The 18,619-nt window shown below is 28.5% G+C and overlaps 3 protein-coding genes across 3 annotated transcripts; 2 read left to right on the forward strand and 1 right to left on the reverse strand.

Moving 5' to 3' along the window:
- The first annotated feature begins 5,106 nt into the window (after positions 1-5,106).
- LOC137809789 (inactive TPR repeat-containing thioredoxin TTL3-like) lies at positions 5,107-8,160 on the forward strand. Its single transcript, XM_068610867.1, has 5 exons — positions 5,107-6,475; positions 6,572-6,767; positions 7,040-7,212; positions 7,287-7,620; positions 7,715-8,160. The coding sequence occupies exons 1-5, from the start codon at positions 5,532-5,534 to the stop codon at positions 7,838-7,840; spliced, it is 1,773 nt and encodes a 590-aa protein (XP_068466968.1). The 5' UTR covers positions 5,107-5,531; the 3' UTR covers positions 7,841-8,160.
- Positions 8,161-10,170: 2,010 nt separating this feature from the next.
- On the reverse strand, positions 10,171-11,179 carry LOC137812310 (PLAT domain-containing protein 3-like). The gene is made up of 2 exons (XM_068614241.1): positions 11,002-11,179; positions 10,171-10,905 (listed from the first exon to the last, which is right to left on the reverse strand). The coding sequence occupies exons 1-2, from the start codon at positions 11,113-11,115 to the stop codon at positions 10,432-10,434; spliced, it is 588 nt and encodes a 195-aa protein (XP_068470342.1). The 5' UTR covers positions 11,116-11,179; the 3' UTR covers positions 10,171-10,431.
- A 5,313-nt stretch (positions 11,180-16,492) lies between these two features.
- On the forward strand, positions 16,493-17,587 carry LOC137809790 (NDR1/HIN1-like protein 13). Its single transcript, XM_068610868.1, has one exon. It carries the CDS (start codon positions 16,736-16,738, stop codon positions 17,483-17,485), a length of 750 nt encoding a protein of 249 aa, XP_068466969.1. The 5' UTR covers positions 16,493-16,735; the 3' UTR covers positions 17,486-17,587.
- Positions 17,588-18,619: the final 1,032 nt, after the last annotated feature.

Consider the following 18,619-nt stretch of genomic DNA (forward strand, 5'->3'; position numbering starts at 1 on the left):
TAGGAAAATGATAAAATGTATTTATATATAAGAGTTTGACTACTGAAGTGGTTCTTATTTATTTATTTTTTATTATCGATAAAAAAGACTATCTTAATAAGAAATCATTTCTATACATATTTGGCAAAATAAAATTAAAAAAATCAATTTCTTCCTAATAATTATTTGATCTATAAATTAATTTATAAAGTCTATTTTAAATATATATTTTTAAATTAGGCAGAAATCGAATTTAATTTATGAAGAAACTAACTTTTTTACTTTTCTATCTAAAAGTTTATTTTTTAAATTTCCTCGAACACCTATAACATATCTTGTTGCCGCATTACTGCGTTAGATAACATTTTTTTTAATGTTTTTATTAGTTCCTGTTTTTTAACATATGCTAAATTATTTATCAAGATGCAATTTATTTCTTATCTTAATTTTATTATTATTTTTGTATGAATCAACACGTTATAATGTATTACATAATTAAGTTAATCATCCAGTCGTTTATTTTCTTTAATTAGTATTTGGTTTATTAATACTAGCGGGAACACAGACACTCACGTGCCTTTGTATCCGCATTTTTCATTTTTACTATTTATATATTCATACAACTTTAATAAATATTAAATTATATTGAGAAGACATATAAATTATCTAAATGCACTGATAATAGTTTTATTAAAATTTTACATTAATTTTCTTATATTTTCATTTTATTGTTTTTTAATATTAAATTTTGATTTAACTTGGGTGTAATGTTGAACTTTGTAAGGTTATCAAGATTAAAATTAAGGTTTAAAAAAATGGAACAGCAAATAATGTCAAAACATAATGCAAATGGTAATGTTATTCAAGATCTTCCCATTTCAAGTTTAGAATAGTAACTTTCATGTTCATCAAACGTCTTATGCAAGGGTTGTATGTTGGAAAGTTGTAGAATCTATCACCATATCAATTGAATCCACGTCTTCTTCCATGAAAAAGAAGTTGAAAAAAATAAAATAATAAACTAAATACAAATTACCAAACTTCCAACTTATGTAATATCTAATAGATCAAAGCATCAGTAGACATAAAAACTTTGCCCGCAAAGCTCGGCTTAGGATTCATACAAAAATATAAAAAAAATTAAGAAAACAATAGAAACAAAAATGTTCAAATCCTATAACAATGAGACACGTCTCTGCTTCGAACGCTTTGGGAAGTGTGAGAAGGAGGAAGTAATGGTGGTTGTTGTTGTAGAGTGGTGATTGAAGAGGGACTAAGATGGGTGAGAGTAGGAGAAGAACATGGAGAGTGAAGGAAGAGGGTTCAAGATGTGTCAAAATTTATGAGCATTTTTGTTCTTTGGATGCAACTGGTGAAAACTACTCCTTATAAGAAAGTGGATATAACTGGTGAAAACTACTCCTTCGTAAGCAAGTAGATGTAAATGGTGAAAATTACGGAAGAAAGTGATAATCGCTCAACTACTACTCATTATAAAGATGGTGGATGTAACTGGTGAAAACTACTCATTCGTAAGAAAATGGATGTAAACAGTGGAAACCACTGAAGAAAGTAGTAACCGCTCAATAATAATAAAATTGTTCACATTTGGCCACTACCCACGGTTTCCTAATATTTATTTATCTCTCATAAAACAAATACTCCTCTCATTATGCAATTAATTTTCAAAATAAATTATTTCTTTCCATTCAAAACGGTTGTTCCATTTATTTCAAATATTTTATTAAATTTATTTCTCTCTCGTAAAACAGACACTCTCTTATTATGCAATTAATTTTCAAAATAAATCATCTTTTTCAATTCATAACCACCCCTCCACCTCTCTTTCAATTCATAACCGCTCATTCACCTCTCTTTCAATTCATAACTGTTCATCCACATCTCTTTTAATTCAAAACTGCCCTCCACTACGTATACCAAATACCGTAAAAAAAAAATGACACAATGACCATAATGCAATAATAAAATTAAATATTAATATAAGGATAAAATGGGAAAAAAAATTAAGAGCAGTTAAGAGAGAAATAAAAAATGACACAATGACCATAATATAATAATAAAATTAAATATTAATATAAGGATAAAATAGGAAACAAAATTAAGAGTAGTTAAGAAGGGAATCCCTTTATATATAAGTATAGATTTTAAAAAATGTTGTTTATAACAATCTTATCTAATTTAAGGGTAATTACATTTTTTTGAAAGATATATGTAGTCTCGTAAAATAAAGTTGATGTGAATACATGGAATAGTTAAGATTTTTATTCTTTCTAGTTGAACTTTTCCATTTTTTTTTATTAACAATGAATAAGAAATTGAAACTTAATTTTTGTTTGAATACATATATTCACTAACACTACAAAAAAATCAGTATTATCTACGGATTTTTATCCACGGATCTGAGTCCGTAGGTAAATTCAGCATTACCTACGGATATTACCTACGAATAACATTACCTACAGACATTACCCACAGATTCTGAATTCGTAGGTAAATTCAGCATTACCTACCAACTATTACCTACGGATCTTATTACCTACCAACTTTTACCTACGATCTCTATTACCTACCAACTATTACTTACGAATCTCTATTACATATGAACTATCACCCACTAATCTTTATTATCTATCAACTATTATGATAATAATTATACACATAATATTAAAAATATTAATATAATATGAAAAATTATAAAATCATAATTCATATTTATAAATAATAATAATCATAACTAATTTATACATATTATTAATATTAATATAATAATTTAAATAATATAATTAATATTATATTAATAATAAAAATAATATTAATAATAATAATAGTATTAATGATATTAGTAATATAAAAAAATTAATAATATCAGTATTAATAACATTAATAATATAAATACTATTAAAAATATATATAAAATTAACATTATTTATAATATTAATAATATTAACACTATTTATAATATTTAATAATATTAATAAATATTTATAATATTAATCATATTTAATAATATTAATAATAGTTAATAATATTAATAATAATGATATTAAATATATGAAGAATGTTATTAATTTTTATTTTATTAATTATATTAATATTGATAATCATACTCATAAATATAATAATAATCATAACATGACAACAAAATTTGACTGATGTAATGGTTAAAGCTTCTGTGGACATTTCTCAAGGAACATGAATGTATTACAAATCCTTCTTTAGAACATAGAGAAAATATATGTTTAGTTTTAAACATATTTTAGGAATAAAATTATAAAAATTTTATGGACAACATAAAAGGTCTTTATATCATACATACATGACGTACACAATGGGAAGAAATTAGTAGAACGATTGAAGAAAGTAATGACACGAATAATTTAAACTTTTCTCAAATCTATCGGGATAGCGTGCAGTAAAAAAATGTTTATTCCAAAAATCTTGTTAAAAAATGTTTAAAATTGTACTTCATGAATTTCAAAAATATATGTTCTAAAAAAATAATTCATAAATTATTAAAAGAAGGGTAGAATAATTTTTTGAAAATGGATGGAATGTTGGGAGAATTTTGATAAGGTACATGAATAACCACCCGTAAGAAGATATGAACCTACCTACATTTTTTTTTTGGCCTCATCAACCTAAGAAGCCCACATAATAATAATAATAATAATAATGGACTGTTTCTTCCTGCACCTCCATATATTCTTTTGACACATACAAAACATGAAAATATTTTTTTATCCTTCTTGTACTATCTCCATATATTGGATTACATAATTCAGAATGATATTCCGAATTATATGATTCAGAAGTCTGAATTTGATAGTAGCTTCCGGATTATGTAATCCGAACACGCATTTGAAAAAAAAAGTTTTTGTATTACATAATCTGGAAGTTAGAAAAAAAAATTTCAGAAATTATGTAATCCAAAAACTAATCATGTATCGAAAAAAAAACTTTTGGATTATATAATCTAAAATATTACATAAAATCATTTTTGAAAATAAAAAATGTATGAAGGTGGAAAAATAACATATAAAAGTTCTAAAGAAAGAGTCATAATAATGACATAAAGACAAATTACTCTCATTCTATCAAACATTATAAGATTGAAAAGACACAAACAAACTAAGACCAAAAGAGTTATAATTAATTTGTTTACTAAGATGGATACTATTAGTCAATTTGATCACCCAAAAACACTTAATTTAACTTTAAATTTGAACCATCTCCCAGTTTCGCCATAGTCTTTACAAATTGATTTAAGTTTTATAGAAGTAAAAATAATAATTTCAAATAATCTAAAAGACCAAAACATATTATATTTTTGTTATATATACACTACTACATCATCAAAGACTCTTATAAAATATTGAAGAACAAAAAATATAACTTGGGTGTATAGAGATATTCCAAACTTAGGATGGAACACAAAGGAGATGAAATAAAAAAATAAATTGAAGAATGTGATGAAAAAATAAAGTGAATGCAAATTAATATTTTATTACATTTAGCGTAGGTCTAAACAACATTAATATTTGTTTTCCAAGTAGTGTTCCCAATAGTAACAATTTACTCATATTTCTAGACTACGATTTTTTATTTTTTTAAAATTTAATATGTTAAAATATATTTTAATATTAAAATCGTATATATGGAATATGATTTTAGTTAGAAATCGTAAATCTTTATACAATTTTCAATTTTTTAAAAATCTTTATTGCTATTGACGATTTTATTTTATCAAAATATCCATGACGGTTTATCCAGAATAAAAAAAAAGTTGTCCATTTTGGAAATATAAAATAAAAATTGCTCCATTGAGAAAAAAACCTACAACTAGCCATAAATTTGTTTTCATATATGTTACAGTTGGCATGCAAAGGTGCGATGCTTGTATTTTCATGGTTTTGTTAAGATTTAAGAAATGATGGAGGCATAATAGTAAGTCCATGATTTCCAAAAATATTCGAGATCCTTGATCCACCCATCATCGGGTCTATGGGTTCCTATCATAATCAAACAACTAACTGAAACAAAACAAAAAAAACAAAACAAAAACTAAAAACCAACTATTACATTTGCTTTTCAAAAATTTACACATTTGTGCATCATTATTCTCCCCTCCTCTCTTCATGATGCAATTTCATATAAACTTTCCAACTGTAAGAAACATAAAAGTAAGAAGTTTTGTCTCATAGGAATCCTTTACGGATGGTTTGTATCAATCTTTGAAGCCCCACAATGCACGTTCACGCTGTTTACATTTTAAGATTGAAGTTTTTGTTGTTTCAATGTTTGATATTACATGTTTTGGTCAGAGATGTTTGAAATCATGATTCATTAGAATCAATCTTTTTTTGTACAATTCTTCATATTTCTTGAATTTTCATTTCTAAACTTGTCATAGACCTTCAATCAGCCAATCTTGTCTCTGTTAGCTTAGAAATATACCAATATTTCATCATGATCAACAAGACCGCCACCTTAATGAAGCATTCTTAAACATTGATAACCAAACCATTTTGAACATGGGAAACAACACCCCTCAGAGTAAATGTGGCTGTGGTGGCTTAATGGCCACAGCATTCTGGCGTTCTACACCCAATGCACCCAAAACCAACAATGCCGACAGTTTTGAAAAGGCATCAAACAACCCATACACAAAAAAACAACAGGATAGTTGTGAAGATGTAACTTTCTTTCCAACAGCTTCATCTGATAAACACACAGATTCTTCACCTGGTTCCAACACCAATTCAATCCCTGTTGTTAACCAATCCCACCAAAGGAACCATCCCAAAGTGTTACAAAACGAGGGCTATGTCAAGAATGAAAGAATGGTACCTAAAGAAGTCGAGGGTTATGTTAACAATGAAAGAAGGGTCCTTAAAGAAGCCGAGGGTTATGTTAACAATGGAAGAAGGGTTCCTAAAGATGCAGTTGGCATTTCTGGTGAACTTGAAAGCATGTTTTCTGATTGCCAAAAGGGAAGCAAAAACCTTGTTCGTGCTTCTTCTAGTAACGTGATGATGTTCAGTAATTTAGGCAACCTCAAGAAAGGAGAGAATACCAACACCTATTCTCATAATGTAGGGGATTATCGTGGCGAGCAAAGGGATGAAAACCCTGTTGCTAATGGAAGATACACAAACCAAAAGGTGGACAATGCAAGTAAAGGAGGCACAGAACAATCGGGTTCTCTATGCAGGGTCGTGTCTACTAGAATGGACCCTGAAAAATTGAAGATAATGGGCAATGAGGATTACAAGAATGGAAAATTTCAAGAAGCATTGGCTCTTTATGATGCTGCAATTTCGATTGACCCCAATAAAGCTTCCTATAGGAGCAATAAAAGTGCAGCATTAACGGCTCTTGGGAGGCTTCTGGAGGCTGTATTTGAGTGCACAAAAGCCATTGAAATAGAACCTCATTATCAAAGAGCTCATCATCGATTGGGGAACCTGAACAAAAGGTATTCTCGCACAAGAAATAAATTATGATTGTGAAATATAATACTTTCTTATTGGTGTTGTCGCTAACTTTTTTTTTAATTTATGTCTGGCTACAGATTAGGAGAAACAAACAAGGCCCTTTATCATTATAAACTAGCAGGACAAGAGGTTGACCAGGAGGAGATCACTAAAGTAAAAAAGATTCAGTTCCATTTAAACAAATGCACTGAGGCACGTAGGGTAGGAGATTGGAACAACTTGATCAAGGAGGCCAGCCACGCTATTTCATCTGGTGCAGATTCTGCTCCACAGGTTTGTTAATGTCCTATATTACCCTAAAGATTATCACTTTTTTCTAGGATTATTGTGTAGTCTAGAATAATCTCCACATGACATGTATGTAAATTTCATTAAATATTTTTTTAAGTAGATAAAAATTAATTGTGATTATGAGCATGTAATAATTTAGGATCATGTAATATTTTTTTTAATTTCTTACACCTTAAACTTTGTATGTGCCTGCATGCATACACGCGTGCACTCCAATCATGCTAATATGAATTTGATTGTGGCTTTACCTGAAGATATTTGCATTGCAAGCGGAGGCATTTTTGAAGCTACGTAAGCATCAACATGCAGAGGAAGCAATGTTGAAGGGATCTAATTTTGATGTGGATCAGTGCACCAGGTTCTTTGGACAAATTTGTAATGCAAACTTGTTGGTCACTCGGGCTCGAGTTTATTTGGCCATTGGCAGGTTAGTGTATCATTTATAAAGGAATAACATAATATTCTTTTTAATCTTCATATATGCATTCATTGTTGTACCAGATTTGAAGATTCTCTAGCTGTAATCCATAAAGCATGTAAGCTAGATTCAAATAATAAGGATGCGAAGAAGGTGATGATGAAGGTTAGAGCTGTGGCCACTGCTCGATCAAATGGAAATGAGCTTTTCAAGGGATCAAAATTCTTAGAAGCTTGTGTTGCCTATGAAGAGGGGTTAGAAAATGATCCATATAATTCAGTTTTGATGTGCAATCGAGCTGCATGTAGATCAAAATTAGGGAAATTTGAGAAGGCTGTGGAAGATTGCAATGTTGCTCTTAACTTGCGACCATCTTATAGCAAGGCTAGGCGAAGAAGGGCAGATTGCAATGCAAAGGTAAGAAAAGGCACTCAATTTTCCTTTGTTTCTTAACATAATGTCTTTTTAACATTTTTATGTGCTTTGTGTTATGTTTATGATGCAATTATAGTTGAAAAGATGGGGAGCTTCAATTCAAGACTATGAAATATTGCTAAAAGAGACACCGGAGGATGAGGAAATAAGGAGGCTTTTGTTAGAGGCCAAAGAGCATCTTATGCAACACCAAAGTGAATGAAGGTTATGAAGTGGTGGACTTGTACAAAGAATGGTTTAGACTTTAGACACTGAGTTTGGTGAAGAAATATGAAAAGTGATGTGTGACAAAGGTGAGGACAGGAGAATGCCCTACTGTGTCTATAATAGATAAGCACACTTATGGTCAATGATCAATAATAATTTCTTTTGTATTAAAAGGATCAACCAAGTTGTGGAAGAACTCCACAAACCCATTGTGAAGGAGAAAGGTATACAATAAAGTATCACTTAATTATTTCTAATGTTGAATCAATCAAGTGAAGGTAAAAAATTTCAAATTTTATATTGAGATTGAAGTTTGAATTCAATGGTCGGATATAGCTTCGTATCCTCTCATGTTATGTCATGGACAAATTGATTTTAATTAAAGAAACTATTTTTTTAAATGAAGATATGTATATATGTAAATTTGTTTCATCTCTAAGAATGAAGAATGGAACTTGAGCGTGTTTGTTTTAATCCTTCGTGGTTTCTTAATTCACATAACAAATGATATTGAAATAAAGATATTCATCCAAACTTATGGTAACGTAAATTATTAGAAAATATTCTATTTTGTAATTTTTAAATTTTAAATCAAGTTTGTGCTTATATATTCTTTCACGGCCTTTGTTTTTTCTATATTCTTCATTGTAATATATATCAAAATGCCAAAACACATAGAAAAAAAAAAACAAAATTGATCTTTGAGAAAACAAAGTACTTTAAGAAACTAATTGGCATTTGAGTTTTATAACTAACCAGAAGTGCATAAGAGAAAAAAAAAATCTGGTAACGAAATTCAATACCATCCCGAATGAAAAATATATTTAATTTTCAACTTGGTTATGATATTAAGAAAATTATTTTTGGGTAAAGATTTTGTAAAGATGTCATCCAACCGATGATGTTTTTCTTCATAAAACAATTTGAGCGCGTGTTTGTGAACTTGTTTTGAGATGTAGTGCAAGTTAATCTCAAGATTCTTGATTCTTTTATGATAAGTCACAATTTGAATATCAACTTTGTTATCACAAACAACTACATAAGAGGTTGAAATATTGAATTTAGCTAACAGTTTTGTTAATTAAATTATTTTCGAAAAATAGAAGCCAACTACCTATATTTTACCCTAGTTAAAGATTTGCTAATAGTTTGTTGTCATTTTGCTTTCCAAGAAATTAAAGAATTCTTTAACAAAATACAAAAAAAATCACTTGTAGATCTTCTACTATCAAGGCATGATCCTCAATCAACATTAATATAGACATCCATTTTGTTCTTAAAACTAAATAAGTTGCATTGAGGTTTGGAATGGGGATTAGAAACAAAGTGACTTAACTTATGTATAGTAGAATTGGTATTTGGTCTAAAAATAATGAGATACAACCATTGGCCAATAAGTCTTCTATAGATGTTTAGAGGTGTCTCAAAATTTGTATGTAAATTTTAAGTTGGATTTCATAAGAATAATTGAGGGTTTGGAGGTCATTATACCTCAGTCTTCAAGAAAAATCCAAAACCCTAATTAAGAATACCTCTTTGAGATTTTGAGAATTCCAAATTAAGAAATAATTTTTTGGAATAAGTAATAATAACGAATAAAATAAAGAAATAAAGAAAAAAAAAAACAACAGAAGAACTTAATTTTTGTTTTGTTACTATATCAAAATATGATTACACACGGAAAACAAAAAGAAAAAAATAATAATCTCATACTATCAAGAAAACACACTATTCTATGAAATTCATACAACAGAATTTTATAATTAAAAAATGTAAAAAAATAAAAAATAGAAAATCTAACAATAGAACCCAATACAGGAACATCCTAGAATCGACGAGTTTACATGGAAAATTCAAATAAGCAAATTAATAATTAATACGACAACTGTATTTACACGTGGAACAAGCTCTCATTAAAAAAATACTAAATAAACAAACGTGTAATAAGAAGAAAAAAGATTTCTGGATAAAGTTAAAAAAAAGCGCAAGTAGTGGCCAAAAAAATTGATGTAATAATAATGTGACACTAAGTCACACTAACCATGTTATATCAATTCTTGCTTTTGTTAATGTTTATGTGTAAAGTTCTTCACTAGTTCCTACGGTACTACATATAACCTTAAGAATGCATATAAAATGATATTTTATTTAGATGTAAAATGAATGAAGATCACATTTAGTGTTGTAAAAGTATCCATTCTCATGAAAATATTACTCTTGATCATTGAGAAGCCAACCTCATGATAATAAACGACATGACAAAAGAGGTTGGTGGTAGTCATAACACTATTTCAAAAAGAATAAAGATTTTTGACACTCCAAACATAACTGCAAACAGTACGCACTATCTGAAAACTGAATTTAAAACGCCATAGCGATTGATACAGATAGTTCCCATTATTATTGAAAACTACAAAGAAAAAACGGGTTTTCAACCCTCAAACCCGGTTTTCCAATTCAAGTACTAAGGCGATACTTATTTCTTTTCGTGATCGTTGCTATAAGAAGTTCCTTAACAAAACCAACAATAACCGAATCACACTCACTTAAAAACAACAATCTAAACCTTCCTCACGGGCGTGCATTCTAGAGAGCGGATCTGGATCCGGATCCGGATCCAGCGCGCTCCGAAACTGGCCGGGCCTGATCCAAGCCATAGCGGCAGTGGTTCCTAACGGCCCAAATCTGGTAGGGCGCGGTGTCGAGAGCGAGCCACTGCTCCACCTCAAACTCATCCTTAGCACAAGTTGCGTGGGGCCCGGTGGAGGTGACTTCGACGTAGTTAAGGTACCAGCCGTGGTGCGAACCGGATCCGTCAGAAGTAACGTTGACGGCACAAACGGCTCCTTCAAGACAGGGTCCCGTTCCGCTGAAGATGTCGAGGTTGCCGCGCTCGAAGTAATTGTGACTCTTTCCCATCAAACCGCCCCACGCTTCGAGGTTTTTAATGTAGATGTAGTAGCCGAACTTGTCGTACAACTTGATCCCGATCTTGGAGTCCGTTCCGCCCTTAACCACCGATCCGGTTCTAATGTACGCCGTGTAGACGCAATCGTCATCCTGCATTCAATTCAACTTCCAAGCTGAGTAACAGTGAGGCACAGATTAACGAGATCGTGAAAGTTATATATGAATAATTGCAGTATTTAATCTTACCGATCTAACGGTTCCTGCGATGCATAGTGAAAGGAGAAAGAGGATGGAGAGAGAGAGTGTTGAAGGTCCCATTTTCTGCATTCCTCGGAGTGGTGAAGAACCAAGTGTTGCCATTGATAATGATTTATAGAGGGAGCCATCAGGGACACCTGCTTCATCATTCTCTCCATAAGGATAATATTGTTAAAATATTATCACATTGAATTGTTAAAAAAAAAAAAAAAAAAACTTAATAACCTTTTCCTCCTATTATTTACTTTGTTAAATACCATCTTTCTATCAATAGAAAGGGTTGAATAAAGTTCTTTTCTATTAATAAAAAGGTTTGATCAAGTTTTAATTCTGTTTCTGAATTTAAAATATGTAATGCCATCTTTCTCGTTCTAAAATTATTATTATTAATTTTATAAATTATCATTGATAGATCGTACGACTTTGAAAACGATTTTATAGGTATTTGAATTAAAAATGATCACATTGTTATGTTTTACAAAATTAAAATATTTAAATGAACCTTTATTAATAATGGAATCAGATTGAAGATAAATAACTAAATTATACAACTGAAAAAGTAATTAAAAATATTATAATATATATTTTATACAATAAAATCAACACCATTTTTAACACATCGATCTATTTTACCATATTTTTATTAGTAAAACTTTATTAAAACTATTAAATTTGAAAAAAAATAATCGTATTATATGTAGAGAGAGAGAGAAAAAAAAGTTTTATTAATTTTAAAATAAATTAAATCCAAATATAAATAAGTTGAGAAAAATTGAACTCTTGAAATTTGAATTTGATTTGTAAAACAAAACACCCCTACTTTTACTATAAATTTTGGACTTATTTATTAAAAAATTAACTTTTAGTTTAGTTATTTATGATAATTATTTTTACTTTAAATATTTTTAAAATGCTTTTAATTTTTATCAGTGTAGCCTTTAATAATAATTTAAACGCAAGAGAATTATTTACTAATTATGATATTATATTAACAAATATTATGATGCGGTAACATTAAATAGAAAAGTAATAATAGCAAGTAAGATAATAACAATTATAGTGACAAGTGGTGAGGTTAATAATAGTCATAATATTGTAATAGTTACACGAATTTTATTCTTAAAAAATCAATAAAAAGATTGGTTTGTAATTAAATCCAAATGTATATTTATTGGAAATAATTAGTTTGGATTATAGATCTAAATCTAAATAATTGGATTAAATTTTAAATTCAAATTCATATTCATATTTTTTTTATAATTGTGGAATCTTTCATATTTTATAAAATGTCTGATTAATTAATAATCTGAAAGCACAAACAATTATTTTTTTTTATCTTAAATTCGTAATAATTGTAAAATTGAATTAGGTGAAATATACATAGAAGATAAATTCTCAAATCATATTTTATTTTTTTTAATCTTTATTTTTTTTAAAATGTTTATTCACTTATATAGTGAGTTTTATATGAATAATTATCTTATCTGATTGCACCCATTATTTTATTATTCATTTGGAAGGTTTCAGAAAATAAATCAAAATTTTAACAATCAAACATATTTTTATGCCTAGTTTTGAGTTAACTATTTTTTATCTTTTATTAAATATTAACACTATAAATTAAAAATGAATCAAGAATAATTTAAGAAGATTAAGCCCAGAGAGACAACGCTTATTCTTAAGAAAATATTTATATTAAAACAGATTGGAATTTATCGCATAAAAATGTAATTTTCAAGAGATCGTACAGATCTAAAGATATAAAAGTGTATCTTTTTAATTTAAATAATTTAAATCTGGAAGTATGTGATATATTATTTTAACGCTCAAATTAGTTTTTTTTATGTAATTAAATTAACATTGAAATATTCCTGGTATCTCTGAAAATTTCATAGAATAATAAAATAACACATGCCGCACACGATTACAAAATATAATTATTTGTCCTTACAAATAAGAATAATAGAATAACACACGCCACACGATTTCACTTTCTTAGTCCCTACATCACGGATACTGTTACAAATATCTATTGTTGCTTTAATAAAAGGAATCCAACAATAGAATTTAATACTAAAAAACATAAGGATTTATAAAAATATTAAATAATATAAAATTTAATGATAAATTTACCTATATTAGTTTGTATGTTTTTAAATACACAACTAAAAAAATGTATTATAAAAAATTACTTTATTGAAGTAGATATATTAAATTAAAAGTGTCATTACATCACACATATATATATATAATAAAATTTTAACATTATTATATAGTACTTTATATAATTAAATAATAGACGATAAAAAAAAAGTAATAGAATACAAAATTTAATATCCCCTTGGTTAACACAAGTTTTCCGCGTGAAGAACTTTACTCCCACCCTTGTTCTTGTTAATTATATTGCTTTTATAAATCTTGTTATCGAAGAATGTTAGTTATAATTGCCAACATCCACCATCCTCCACGTGTTTTGTGTTACTAAGTGTGAGAACAAATTTAAAGTGGGAAATCGTAAATGATTCAAATTTATATTAATTTTAAAATTTAATTTATTTAATTAATTTTAGATTGGATATAAATTGAATATTTTTTTGATTTTAAAAAATTAAAATTAATGTTCATAATCATTTCAAGTTATAAAATGATAGATCATGTCAATTTTACTAAGATAGGATTAAGTTAGGTTTAGGTTGAGTTTAGTTAACTTGAACATAGTTCGAGTTAACTCAACTAGAACATAAATTAAGTTAAGTTAGTCTAAGAGAAATATTTAACTTGAACAAAGATCGAGTGAAGTCAATGCATGTTTAAGTCAAATTAATTCAATATGAATTCATGTCGAATTGATCCAAATCTAAATTGAGTTCAGTCAAGTTAATTGAGACTCAAGTTAGCTTAGATCTAAGTTAAATTGAATACACTTGAATCCATTCAAAATTGAGTAACTCAAACTTAAATCTAATCAAATCAGTTAGTTTCAAATCAAACTAAGTAGACCTTAATTAAGGTCAAATAAAATATATACAAATCCACATAAAGTCGAATGAAATAACAACAAAATTAAAATTTGAAAATATTGTCACAATAAGATATCACAAATTTATAAAAAATTAGACAACGTTGTTTTTTTTTTGGAAAAAGAGAGATTATCAATAATTGTTCGCTAATTATTTGTGTTAAAACCGACGGGCATCATGATTATATGCTTGTATTTCTAATTTCCTATTTTAGATTTTATTTTATCGAACATGGCGTAGCTGGGGAGAAAAGAAAGGAAAAAAAAAATAAATGTAAAAGTGTCGTGATAAAAAAATAATACAATTATAAAGTAAAGAAATATCATTGAAAACCTATTTTTTTTTACACTCATGTGAACCTCGATACTATTATTTCAATAACTTTTTATATTATTTAAATTTAGATTGGAAAATATTACTTTTATATCTGAATGCAAGGTTTTAGTGAATATATAAGTACTTTTGTAAATTTACTTTTTCCTGTGTATATATATTTTTGTTAAACAATCACATCAAATACAACACCCTAGTTGTCATATATATTTTGTCAAAAATAAATTTCTAACATTTTGCGTGTATTTTTATTATGGATTTTTTTTTATTATAAATGTTAATATTTATTGTGTTCATACTGTTATTAAAATATTATAATTCATTTTAATATGAAAATGTTGATTTGACAACTGTATTTAACTCTACAATCTAATTAATATTAATATTTTAATTATGTATAAAAATTCATAATTTTATTGATTGTAAAAAAAAAATAACTTTTTGTATTTTGTGTGTATTTTCATTAAGGTTTTTTTTATTGTAAATATTAATATTTATTATGATGATAGGGTAAAACAAAGGGTAAATTTCCTATTTAGCACTATTTACACTTTTATTTCTTTATGTAGCACCATTTACACTTTTATTTTCCTATTTAGCATCATTTTGTTTTTATTTCTCTATCTAGCACCCTTTTGTTTTTATTTCCCTGTCTAACACCCTTTTATTTTTTATTTCCTATCTAGCATCATTTCAAAAATAAATAAATAAATAATACATTATTATTTTTTTATAATTTTAATTTTGAATGCATTAAAAAATAAATATTTGTAATGTTTAAAATAGTTAGAAATATAATTAATGAATAAATAAATGAGTTTTTACAAAATAAAAATGTAATAAATTTAAAATGTTTAGTTGAAAATTATTTTTTTAAAAATGAAAAAATTAAAAATTAAACTCTATAACAACATAAAAGTTGAATCTATAAATATAAATTAGTATTTATTTTTATTATTATTATTAAAAGCTTTCATGTTAGACATCACTATGCTACTCAGCTAGCCTGACACCTCAAGTAACAACAATCATTTGTCATCACACGAAAAAAATATTATTAGAAAAATAAATACAAAAATACAAAAATATGGGGGACTAGACCAACAACCATAACGAAAATGATACATAGGTAGATTATACCTATTAATAAAGAATTTTAAAAACAAACTAGATGAAAACCTATTATACCAATGAAAAGATTCTCTATGAATAAATCCTAAATTAACCGACTTATCAGCACATGCATTCCCTTGACGAAAAATATGAGTAACCATAAACCTGATTTTTGTCATTGTGTGTGCACACATAATTATTACTAATTGTCTTTGTTTTTTTTATAATTATGTCATGTATTTTTTACTTGAAATTAACATGATTACATCATCAATAATAATAAAAATAAATACTAATTTATGTTTATAAATTCAACTTTTATTTTGTTGTAGACTTTAATTTTTTATTTTCTTTATTCTTAAAAAAAATAAACTAAACATTTTAAATTTATTAATTTTTTATTTTTATTTTGTAAAAACTCATTTCTTTATTCATTAATTATATTTCTAACTATTTTAAACATTAAATAATTTTTTTTAATGCATTCAATTTTTGTTTTTTTAATTTATTAATTTTTATTTATTTTAGAATGATGCTAGATAGGGAAATAAAAACAAAAGGATGCTAGATAGGTAAATAAAAACAAAAAGATGCTAGATGAAGAAATAAAAGTGCAAATGATGTTAAATAGAGAATTTACTAGTCAAAATATTATAACTCTTTTTTAATACGGAAATGTTTATTTGAGAACTGTATTTCATCCTATCTAAAAGTCAATAAATATTAATATTGGAATCATTTATAAAAATTCATAATTTTGTTAATTTTTTTTAAAAAAAACTTTTTGCATTTTGCGTATATATATATTGAGAAAGTGCAATTCTAATTATGTATATAATAATAATAAGTGGCAATTGCAGGCTAGTCAAAGAACAACTAGGTTGTAGCTATTAGTTGTAACAAGTATGGTCTGATTTGTAGTTAACATGCTGATTACACTCAAAGCACAAATAGGGGCATGATTCTTAATACATACTAAAAACAGAGGGGTTAAGAAAACTAATTACGTCGAAACACTTGTTAATAGCAAGTTAACAATCTGGAAATAGAGTTGTAAGAACACCCAAGAAAGTTAACAATATGCCCACATGCGTTGTGCGCTCGTGTTTTCCACGCTGTCAGAACCCTCCTAATATCACATTCAACACCCCAAACCAAATCATCTCAATTGCATGCATGCAACAGATCCTCCAATTCCCGTAACGCACACCGCGCGGCCTCGATAACCCCTTCCGCCGGCCACTGCTTCAATCACCATGGAGGGGCAGGCAAAAGCCGCCGATCCCACCGTCGTCGCTTCGCTGCCGCCGCCTCCGGGTCGCAAGTCGCATGAAACGTACATCGTGCAATTCCCGAAGAACCAAGTGTACCGCGTGCCGCCACGTGAGAATGCGTTGATTGTAGAGCAGTACCGGAACCCAGCCGCCCCGAAGAAAACGCGAGGTGCCTGCTGCCTCTGTGAGCGTCGCGTCCTTCTCACGCTCGGTCTCATCGCCGTTTCTATCATCGCCATCGTCGGCATTACGCTGGCCACGCTGTACCTTATCTTCGACCCCACGGGACCCACATTTAGCGTCTCGAATTTGATTGTGAAGAGCGGCGGCGCCGACAGGAACTCGCGGCCGCAGTACAAGGTTTCTTTGATAGTGAATAACCCAAACGAGAGGCTGGGGATCCAGTACGAGGCCGGCGAGGTGTCGCTGCTGTTCGAGGGGACTAGGATTGCGGGGGGGAGGTTTCCAAGGTTGGATCAGTGTCGAGAAGAGTCAAGCGCGGTGGTAGCTAACTTGAGTGGACCCGGTGGACTGTTTCGCTGGGTAAGCAGCAGTGGGGACGGACCTGTGGCTTTGGAATTGGAGATGAACCTCGCCGTCAGAATCAGAACCGCCGGAATCGAAACCTGGCTTATGACCTCCAATGTCTTCTGCCACTTCATGGTCACCGGTCTCAGGAGCAATACTCGAATCTTGTCACAGGAATGTGATGCCGATTTCAAAGAATATTAAATAATTCAATAATACTCTTTGGCTAACCGTTACAATGGATGACACTAATTTGTTGGTTCTTGGATTCTTGCTTAATTCATCAATCTTCTTTCCCTCATCTCATTTTTCTTCTGGGTTTTTATCTTTAATTGTTGCACTGTGCAATTAAGTGATGTTGATGGTGAAAATGTCAAGATCTCATCTTCACTTATTCAGGAATTTGAGTCCAAAATTAAAGTAGATAAATAAAATATTATTAATTATATAAGTGTGTTGGTGCATGTGTGCGTAGCCACTAACAACATGGTTTAATATTTGTTTAATACATATTAATCTGAATTAAAGTATTAGTATAAACGTTAAGAATCAACCTATTGCGCGCCACTAACAAATTTACTCCAAAACTGAACCATGGTTCCACACACCCAATCTGACCCAAGCAAGTCTGTATTCTTATTGGAAGATAAAATAAAGTCTTAAAACTTTTCAAAACAAATTATCTAGAGAAAACAAAGAAGAAATTACCTTCTAACATTTACTTGGTTACAAATATTATTTACAATTTTTAATGTGAATAATACAGCCTCGCTTTCAACTTAAAATGAATCATCATACTTTGATACTTTCATTTTTCTCTTACCTTCAAATTAAAATTTCATAATTTTTTTTTTTAATATAACATTTTTTTTTATTATTTTAATATAATATTTTATAATGAATAAAAATTATGAAATCAATATAGATAAAAAAAAGAATAAAATTTCTTGGACACTCAAAGACTAAAAAGTTACCACTCTATAATATTTTTTAAATAAAATATTACATTATAATAAAATAATAAATATTTTAGGTTTCAAGTTCTAAGTGTCAAGATCAATATTCATGAAAAAAATAGTGTAAAAAGAATATTTTTCTTCAAATTTTGTATTTGATTTTAGGCCCTTCTTTATCATTTGTCAATTTTTAAGAATGTGTCTTCTTGCACTCCAAAAAAAAATTCCGTATATTCCATTAGTTTGGGCTGTTTTACTTCTTTTAAACATGACTTTTGGATTAGAATGTTTATATAATATATTTTTTGAAATTCATAAAATATATTTTTGGAAAACATTTTTCAAAAAAGAATTTTTTAATAAATTTTCTGGAACGTATTAA

Source organism: Phaseolus vulgaris, chromosome 2 (genome assembly GCF_000499845.2).
Source record: "Phaseolus vulgaris cultivar G19833 chromosome 2, P. vulgaris v2.0, whole genome shotgun sequence".
NCBI lineage: Eukaryota > Viridiplantae > Streptophyta > Magnoliopsida > Fabales > Fabaceae > Phaseolus > Phaseolus vulgaris.

What these genes read in the sequence shown, in the direction of transcription:
- LOC137809789 (XM_068610867.1), top strand. Translation starts at nt 5,532, where the DNA reads ATGGGAAACAACACCCCTCAGAGTAAATGTGGCTGTGGTGGCTTAATG. An exon ending in TTGGGGAACCTGAACAAAAG is followed by an intron (nt 6,476 to 6,571) that starts GTATTCTCGCAC and finishes GTCTGGCTACAG; the next exon opens with ATTAGGAGAAACAAACAAGG. An exon ending in GTGCAGATTCTGCTCCACAG is followed by an intron (nt 6,768 to 7,039) that starts GTTTGTTAATGT and finishes CTTTACCTGAAG; the next exon opens with ATATTTGCATTGCAAGCGGA.
- LOC137812310 (XM_068614241.1), bottom strand. Translation starts at nt 11,115, where the DNA reads ATGGCAACACTTGGTTCTTCACCACTCCGAGGAATGCAGAAAATGGGA. An exon ending in TCGCAGGAACCGTTAGATCG is followed by an intron (nt 10,906 to 11,001) that starts GTAAGATTAAAT and finishes AATTGAATGCAG; the next exon opens with GATGACGATTGCGTCTACAC.
- LOC137809790 (XM_068610868.1), top strand. Translation starts at nt 16,736, where the DNA reads ATGGAGGGGCAGGCAAAAGCCGCCGATCCCACCGTCGTCGCTTCGCTG.